The sequence below is a fragment of the Rattus norvegicus genome, chromosome X, assembly GCF_036323735.1.
Source record: "Rattus norvegicus strain BN/NHsdMcwi chromosome X, GRCr8, whole genome shotgun sequence".
Taxonomy (NCBI): Eukaryota; Metazoa; Chordata; class Mammalia; order Rodentia; family Muridae; genus Rattus; species Rattus norvegicus.
The window spans coordinates 97,627,725-97,637,725 of NC_086039.1; the positions used below are offsets into that span (position 1 = coordinate 97,627,725).

The window sequence follows — 10,001 nt, forward strand, 5'->3', positions numbered from 1 at the left end:
AAGTGGTATATGTATTCATCACTATAAAGGTGTCATTGTTTCTAGGGCCACCTCACCATGTGTAGATTTAGGGAATATATGTGTTCATATAATAGATATGTACACATGTAGTAGTGTATCTTCACAAATCAACACTGACATCATTTTTATTCAATTCTATATTGAGAACCATTAGTTTATACCAATAACTTAGTATCAGTCCAACATCAGAGAGATTATTCTATATTTTTCTCTTATGATATGTTCAAGACTTCTTAGACAATGAAAAATAAATCTTGCTCATTGTTCTTTGAGAAAGCTTTCTACCCTCACACTGTTGCTGCCACCCTCTTCTCTGAGCACTGCCCTTGTCCTGGTGAGCATTGCCTTGTTTTGCTTGAACTCTGGACACCAAGTCAAGCTCTTTTTGTGGAGTGCCTTGTGAATTCTTTCTAATCGTGCTTTTTCTCCCATAAGACTTGGCAACCCAACCCGCCACCCTGTGCACTTCACTTTCTGACTGCCATGGATAGTCTGTTGCTTGCTGTATTATTGTTATAAGGTCTCCCTCCCAGTTCTGCCAAGGTCCAGCCTCAGTGTGAGGAGAATCCTGAGAAAGGAGGAAATGGGATAGAATAATGACTCAGAGTCAGTAGTAGATGTAAATTCAGGTACTCTCTCTGATCCCTGAAAAATCATAAAAAAATTATTGAGTATTTTGTTTCTTTACATTTCTTTTTTTATTGGATATTTTTACTTACATTTCAAATGTTATTCCCTTTTCCAGTTTCCTGTCCATAAGATACCATCCCACTTCCCCTTCTTCTATGAGGGTGCTCCCCCACCCACCCACCCACTCCTGTCCCATTCTTTCTTCTCTACTCGTCCTTCCTTTTCATTCTATTGCTTTCTCCCTTTTCATGCTTTTGCCTTCTCCCAACCAGAGAGGCTGAAACCAGTCTTTTATTGTCTAAAGTTACATCATCAAAGGTTAGAACACTGTTAATAATCTTCAAAAATTCTTAAATTTACATAAATTTTGAGTCCCGGATGAATAGTCCCAAACCCTGTTTCCTTAGAACAGAAACTAAACACTAAGCAGAAGCACATTTCCTTATAGGTTTACACAGCCTGTTCTTCACAGGTAGCTGGGCATAGTTCTTGAGGTTTCCTGGTACAGTATACAGTAGTCTTTAGTAACTATTTTCATGTAAGAACAGAAAGAGGACAGACTGCTAAAATTAAAATGATTCCTTACAAAGTTTTAAAATTTATGTAAGTAAAACAGTTAGCTCTCTTTAATTTCTTTTCAGGCATTATCATCTCCAATTCTTCAAATAGCTAAGAGAACAGAACAAAGTACTAACTCTTTTATGCTTGTATGTCATCTTTTAATTATTTAATCTTTGTTTCTTCATCCTAGCAATTCCATAGCCTCATTACTATCCTTCTAAAACTATTTATTCCTAAATCACATACAAGTTCTTATTTTTCCTATCCATACCTTTTTTTCCTGAGATCACTTTAACTCTCTATCTTTAATATCCTCAAGGTTACCCTGGCTAATTAATGCAGCAGTCATTGGACTGAAGAGTACATCTGTCTCCTCATGATTCCAAATTCAAGTCCAAGTCTAGCAATGAACTATTTCTCCAAAAAAGCATGTACATTTTTAGGCTATCTAGATTCTTTCCCATAGCCCTAAAGGCCAAGGGGAAGGCCTGTTCCTCATCCTCCACAGCCTCATGACCATTTCCATTCCTCATTCCTGAGAACTGTATCTGTTTTATTTATTATGATATGATTAGCTGAGTAATGGGGGAAGTTTATTCCCCAGAAAGAAAGATTGAAAGTAAAGTACTAAAGACAGCAGATCAGCTTCAGGACAACAGCAACCATCACCATCAGATCACATGGAGTTTGTGGGAATCAAAAGCCAGGCAGGCCTCCAGGGGCAGGAACTGTGTCACACCTCCCCTTATGCAACCATGCTGGACCTAGCACCATTCTACTTTTATTCTTATACCCTACAACAGGATCACCAATAGAGATACCTTGCTCCTCTGGATTCAGTGCCACCATCTCTTGTTGAGGTATTAAAGGAGACACGCTATGTGAATTTTCAAAATAGAAAAAGTTAATCATAAACACTTAAACCAGAGAAAGGAGACATGACACAGAATGAAGAATTAGATGAGCACAGATAGGAAAATTGCAGAGAGGAGGAGAAGAGGAAGAGAAAAGGGAAACTGATTACTTTTGCATTGCTGAAACTAAAATACCTGGTCAAAGTTTTACCCACAGATTCAGAGGTTTGCAGTCCACTGTAACAATTAAGTTAGAGTGAGTCCCCTTGTCAGGATGAGAGCACGAAGAACAATATTATCACATCATAGTGGACCAGAAGGCAGAGTGGTGATCCAACGAGGACCTTAGCTTATGTCTTTAGAAGCCTACTCCCCAGTAAACTACCTCTACCAGTCACATCCATCTCCTAAATATTCCACAACCTCAACGCAGCAGCAGTAGGAGAACAAGCACTCAAACATGAGCATGTGGGGACAGTGCCCACTCAGAGAAGAGTGCTGCTCAGATGGAACCACTGATTTGATTTGATTTGATTTACTTGTGCACTAAACACATACGCACGGCAATATATTGGGTATTTGCTCCACTTAACTATCAACAAACTGAGACTTAAATGGTTAAGTCTTATCCAGGTGGCACAATTAGTGTGTGTAACAAACTAGGATTTCAAACTCTCTGCCTGACTCAGAGATGAGAAGCTTACTTCCTGCTAGGCAGCCCCTACTACCTTGGATTGCCTTGAAGATTAGAATGTCTTATCCTTTACAGAATTGAAAATCTGTCTGCCTAAAGTTTTTTTTTTTTCTTCTCCACTCATTGGTCTTCGTTTCACCTCTTGGGAACTTATAAAACAATTCTAATTGCTCTTCCACAAGACAGCCCTTAAAATATTTGTGGACAGCTATCATATCCCCTGAGTTTTCTCTTCTCTAAGTTAGACATTTCTGGCTCCTACAATGATTTCTCTTGTGAGTGGGGAAAAATGCCTTTCTTCTAGCTTGTTATACTGTGGTAATCTTCTAGGATAAGCACAAGTCAGTTCATGCCCTAAACAGATAGCATTGTAGCCAGGGCAAAAGAGTTTATTGTCATTTGTGTTTAACCTGAACCAGCATGTATGGAGTTCAACCTGTCTACCACTACATGTGTTTGTTAGTTTATGAGACTTATACTATAGTATCATTTTACACAGGTCTGTGTGCCCAGAACACCAAGACAAAAATCTAAAAGTCACTCTTTTGAAAAAGCTCAACAAGAGTTCCCAGGGGGAAATGACTATCAGTCTGTCAGTAAGAATGTGTGATATTATACTTAGTACAATATATTTTTAAAAAGCTACTTAGAATTAATGGGTCTTATTAAGGTTTGGGATTGGGACTATGCAAACTGTTTTTACAGTCTGACAACAAAAAGACAAATAATTCATTATAAATTGACAGACATTGAATTGGCATTTCTGAAACAGACATACAAGAAACAAACAAGTTCAAGAAAATCACACATCATTCATCCCTACATAATGCAACTCACATTTATTATCAAAAAGTACACAAAATGAACAATGTTAGTGAGGAAGTGGAGAGGTTGTGCTGTATTGTGCATGTATAGCCAGAGAGACTGCATGACAATACAGTTACTGTGGGAAGCCATTTGACTATTGCTCTAAAGGTTACACATAAAACTATCATATGACCTAGCAATTCATTTACTAGGTATATACCCAAAAGAATTATAAACACATACTTAAATAAATACTTTCATACAATTGGACATATGAACATAATTTTCAATAGCCAAAAGTTTAAAGGAACAGCAGATGACTATATATAAGCAAAGTATATATATGCCAAGTTTATATATATTAGCTAAAGAACGGAATGTATGATCTTGCTTGATAAAAATGCTAGACACAAAAGACCACATTTATGATTTCACTTATGAAAGATACAAAAAACAAGTATATTCTCCTGTTAATTATATTTTGATGGTGCTATGACATAATACATGAAATTATAAAAACAGTTAACAACAACCATAAGGGGGAAAGGATTATTTTGGTTCATCGTGTCATAGGTTTCAGTGTATCATGACCAGGGTGGGCTTAGATTTCTGTGCTCATTTGCTCTCTCCTTTTCCATCCTTTATTCCACCCAGACCCTCAGCTTAGATGGTGCCATGCACATTCAGGGAAACTGATATGGTTTCAATTTGAAACGTCCCCCACACTGACATGTTTTGAAAGGTTAGGCTTTTGCTGGTAGCACTATTTGGAGGAGTTCTGAAAAATTTGAGAAGTGTAGCATAAAAATGAAAGTAGATCATCGAGGCAGCTGTCCTTTGAAGTATATTATTCCTAGCCTCACTATACCTCTGCTTTCTGGTCCATCATTACATAAACAGCTGTCCTCTGCCACATGCTTGATCTTCCTTGATGTTCTGACCAAAAGTATGGGTCCAAACAAATATTTATTTTACCTTGTGATATTATTATCCATAATAAACCTTTCTTCCCTTATGTATATGTAAGGTTTCTTCTCATAGCAACAAAGTTAATAGAGTGGGCTTTACCATCTGAGTTCACCTAGGAAAATACATCCAGAGTCAGGCTTTTCTAGTCTTTCCATACTTCAAGTGGAAAATCAAGACAATCACAGTAAGTTCCAAAACTGAAAGGAAATAATCCAAGTTGCTACGAGTTAGAGGGAAGTGTCACAATGAACGGGTACATGTAAGCTTTCCTTTGCTGGTAATGGAACTTTTAATACTAGATGAAAATCATAGTCACATAACAGTACGTGTATTGTGTGCAACTCCATTCTAAACTTTCAAATGGTCAGTCTGATGTCATGTGTGATTGCCAGAATCCCCTTCGTGGTGGGGAAGGCAACCAGTTTTCTCTGTCATTTGAGGCTGAGTTACCTGTTGCTTTTGAAGATACTCTAAAGGAGGAAAAAGATGAAGCTGAAGCTGAAAAGCAGTCATGCTGGTTTAGGCAGATGGTAACTGTGCTATCTGAACCAAGGCACATGTTTTCCACCCAGAGCCTTCTTAAAACCATGCTGATTAAGTAAAACAATGATAATTATAATGAAATGTCAGCTAGCATCAGAATTCATGGATGAGTATATTTATGATTTAAATATATAGTTGGTAAAATCAGGCCATTTTCTCCATCATGTCCTCCTTGGGATGGAACCAATTTTTATTTTCTGGAAGAAATCAATTTTAACTAGAACCATTGCATTTTCAATTTCCATGCAGTGCAAGACTAACTTAGTATTCATTAATATGTGCCACACAGACTTTCACTCACACGGTGTTTTCTTCTTGGATTCAGCAGTCTGTCAGAGAGCTATGAAAAGGGATCGTTACATAGGCAATATCCCATCTACCTCAAAACAGTCAAATTTTACTTCTGCTCCACAGTCCTTGAGCGTAACTCACATTTATCTCGTTGTAAATAAATCAAATTCTCTAAAGGCTTCTGCTTCTCTCTGGGGATGAGTTAGGCAGTTGGAGAACCTCCATCAATGTGCAAACCATGAGGAAACCACTTGGCAAATTACATCTACCGTGTTCTGAGACTCTACAGAAAATTAATTTTGTTTTTCTGACTATCAAAGTACCTTGGGGGGGGGATGGGGAAATGGACCCATTCATAAAATACTTGCTGTACAAATAGAAGGACCGGATTTTGAATCCTCAGAATCCACAGAAAAGTTGTGCATGGTAGAACATATCTGTAATTCCACTGCTCCTACAGAGAGTTGAGACTTAATAAAACAACAGAATCCCTGAAGCTTGCAGGCCCACTAGCCTGGCATAGGTAGTGGCAAGCAACGAAGAGGTGGAAAATAAGGACTGGAAGCTGATGCTGTCTTCTGACCTCCATACTTACCTGCACATCCACATTCACACACAAGAACATGTATAAACACATTTGGATATAGAACACACCCAGACTGAATACATGCAGATGTAAAAATGTGTCTCCTATGTAGTTGGGAAAATCAATTCAAACATTATAGTTAGGATATGTAATTGTGCTTTTATTTCGAAAAAAATCATTAGTGGGAGGATAACATAGAAATGTTTCTAAGTACTGTTCAGCATCTCCTGCCACAAAGCTACTTTTCATTCACAAATCACATTGCGAACGTGTCTCTAGAACTTCACCTTCCTCTGCCTATGCAGAGCACATTACACTGATCTGCTAGAAAGAAGGATGGCAATTAACTGCATGGGCAATTTGCTATCTAAGTCAATCATTTTGTAAAGGATGTATGACTAGCAGAAGAACTTACAGTAACTATTAAGTCAGTCAGTAAATTAGCAGGCTAAGCCATTATATCTAAATTGATTTTCTCTTCTTCCTTTTTCCTTCCCTTCAATTGTCTATAAGCATATTCTTTGTGATTATACATCACTATAGACTGACAATCATTGAGTAACCAAAACAATTTCACCACCAAATCTATCATCTGCCTCATTATCACCCATGTTTCACATATGGGAGCAGTATGTAACAAAAGCACTAAAGAAAATGGCGTTACTCTATAGCAAAGCTACATCTCCTATAAGGGAATAAAGAAGGAAGGAAAAAAGGAAAAAGGTAAGTAAGTAAGGAGGGAGAGAGGGAAAAAGGAAAGAGGAGGGAGGAGGGAGGGGGTGAAGGTGCGAAGCAGGAGCGAGGTAGACAGGCCAGATATGTTTCTAAGAAAAAAATGGAAGTCTAAGGAGATAATTCAGTTGGTAAAAACCTTATCACTTAAGCACAAGTACCCAAGTTCAGTGTCTAATAGCTGCATAGAAACAGCCATACATACATGATGATGTACACATGTAATCTCCATACTTAAGAAGCAGTGACATGTATATACCAGGGGCTTGCTGAGCAGGCAGGCAAATCTGTGAGTTCAAGGCATAATAAGAGACATTGTCTCACAGATAAAGGAACCACACCAGAGGTTAAACTCTGGCTTTCACGTGAACATTCACATTTACCCATACTTTAGACATCTGTATGTTCACCACCTATGCACGCCACATTATGAATAAAAATAAATATGTTTCTCCACACACTAACTTAAAAACCTGTTTAAAAGAAAAATATGGCAAAATACAAGGCCTTTATTACCTTCATTTATGTTCATGTTTTGATGTGCAGATGTTTGTTTTGTTTTTTTTTTTGTTTGCTTGCCTATTTATCAGTAACACAGGTATTATAGACCAGCACGGAGAAAGGCAGAAGTGATTGTTTCTATTCCAGGTCCTTACTCCCAAGGAATGAAAATATGCTAAAAAATGAAAGTGGAAAAATGGCCATTTTCATACCTTCCATAATTTTGTGGGTTAGGAAGTCAGGAACCTTTCTTCTGGGGTTTCTGACACAGAGTCCTCCTAAAAGCTCAGGCAAAGAGTCACTACTGTTGGATATTGTTGAGGAGAGGTAGCTGACACCCACTTCTCTTTTTATTCAGTGTGGGGGTATATTTATGTTGGCACTTGGAAGGATTTCTTTTTTTTTATTATAATTTATTTTATTTAACAATCTAGGAAGTTTGCGGCCATCAGCAGTTCCAGTGCAATTTCAGGTGCAATTGGGAATTCAGGAATTTCAGTGGAGCTGTTAGTATAGCGGACCTTGTAGATAAAATACATGAACACTTTTGATAGTACATGTGAAGGGATCTCTCTATAGTTGACCTCATTGGTTTCATTCTCCGCAAACTGACCTGGACCACTCAACATGGCCTTTATTGTTCCTGATGTTAATGCATGTTGTCTTTTTACAATAAATTCATGACTATCAGAAGATATTAATTTCACATACATGGCATCAGGGCCTTCACAGCCACCATAGGTTTTCTCCTCTCCATCCATTATGTTCTTATAAAATTCTATTTGATCCCAGAGGAACTTACTAGTTTCCGCCACAGCCCCTATTCAGGGCCACCACCCCCCACCTTTAGCTGCCTACCCCCGTGGGTTCCGGGGCACAGGCACTTGGAAGGATTTCTATGTAATCTTCCCATTTCAGGAAGACAAATAAAAATAAAAAGTGTTTCCTAATGATTCTTTAGAAAGGAAAGCACAGTTATCCACCCTAATTATATTATTTGAATTGATCTTCCCAACGAGGCACTTTGTGTGTGTGTGTGTGTGTGTGTGTGTGTGTGTGTGTGTGTGTGTGTGTTTGATCTGTGTTGTGGTGTGTGCTCAGGTGTGTTTGTGCCTGTTCATGTGTGCCAGTGGACATGCATGTATGTATGGCAATCAGAGAGCAATCTCAGCATGTGGCAGCATTGGGGCTGTCTAAAGGCTTCAATTGATTATCCAGCAAGCAAAAAAAGAAACCAAATCCTCCCTGTAAGACCTAGCCTCAGAAGTGCATACTATTGCTATCCCACTACTTATTGGTTGCAAAGAAGACATAAGGCCTGACAAATTTGAGAGGAACAGTGATAAAGGGTTGGACTGTGCATCTTGATACAGAAATGGTAACCTTCTAAGAACCTGTGGACTGGGAAATGCCATTATCACTATTTGGGGGAGAAATATGTTTTTTACCACACTTTCTTCATGGCTTTCTGTTTCTTTGTTCTTTACTAAGTTGATGCTCCTTGATTCTCATTTTCATACGTAAATGTATCTTAAAGAAGTTTTAAATAAGCTACATATATTGGACTGTTTTAGACACTTTGGTTTTGATATTGAAAATACCATAATCCCTTCCCTCTGAGAGATTATATTCAAATGATAAGAGTACAAGTAAGTAACATCAATTTGGGAATAGACAGGAGTAGGAACAGGTTTTTACTCTGCAACCCAAATTGGTGATGGATTGGCTATGTAATACAGGCTGTCTTCAAATGTGTGATATTCTAGCTTCAACATCTCTAATGTTAACATTACAATTGTATACAACCAGTTACATCTGACATAGTGATAATATATATTTCATTCTCCCCTTTTTGGCTCAATAAAATTGGAAAGAACAATAAAATTAAGTTATTTCATTCTTAAAAGTACACTCCCAAAGAGGTTTCCCTTTAAGAAAGAAATTGTGAGATTAGTGAGGTGTTGTCACATGCCTTTAATCCCAGCCCTCATCAGTCAGAGGAAGGTAGGTCGAGTCTGAGGCCAACCTTGTTTATTTAATACATAGTGAGATCCAGGACAGCCAGAGTTACACAGAGAAACCCTGTCTTGAAAAAAAGAAATAAAAAGAGGAAGAGGAGGAACAGGTGGAGAAGGAAGAAACAGAATGAAGGAGATTGTGTGTTTTGTATTACGATATATTTCACATAGGACTCTTTCAAAACAGTAGAATACTCAATGTATCTTAAAAAAATAAGACACAATGCAGGGTGGGTGTATATGGAAGGAGGACAGGGATCTAATAAGGATAGAGGAATGTTTTTGAGGATCAAATAACAAAAAATGTCACTGGCCTCCAGAACAGATTGTAACAGAAATTCAGCTATTATCTGACTTCTTCATTACTCTCTTCAGTCCAACCTTTGCTGCTTCATTTATTCATATCATAAACCAGGCAAATGAACAACAATAACAACAAACCAACATGGCAACCTTAGGGGTTACTGCAGCCACTCAGAGTGAGAGTGGTTTGTTTTGCCATATTCCTGTTCAAACTGCCTCAACCCGCCAGTCATTCCACAAGTCTGAGTAGGACTGGGAGACAGGGTCAACCCTGTCAGGTTCAGCTGTGATTGTCACAGATTCAAAAGGGCTTAAACCTAAGAAAACTTGTCCTGATCTGATCTTAAAATGTCTGCTGCAGCAAGACTGAGAAAAGTGCGAGGATATAACCTCACACATATGGATAGAACTGACTATCAACTCACTAACTACTGATTGGTAGCAGTTAGTAAAAGGACCTTCAGATTGAAGCATCTGTATTATTAACAAGA

The 10,001-nt window shown here is 38.1% G+C and overlaps 1 protein-coding gene across 1 annotated transcript; it reads right to left on the reverse strand.

The window, feature by feature from the left end:
• Nucleotides 1-7,611: 7,611 nt before the first annotated feature.
• On the reverse strand, nt 7,612-7,950 carry LOC120099279 (elongin-C-like). Its single transcript, XM_039100399.2, has one exon. It carries the CDS (start codon nt 7,948-7,950, stop codon nt 7,612-7,614), a length of 339 nt encoding a protein of 112 aa, XP_038956327.1.
• Nucleotides 7,951-10,001: the final 2,051 nt, after the last annotated feature.

Bases quoted from the DNA above. Each gene is read 5' to 3' on its own strand.
- LOC120099279 (XM_039100399.2), bottom strand. From the start codon at position 7,950: ATGGATGGAGAGGAGAAAACCTATGGTGGCTGTGAAGGCCCTGATGCC.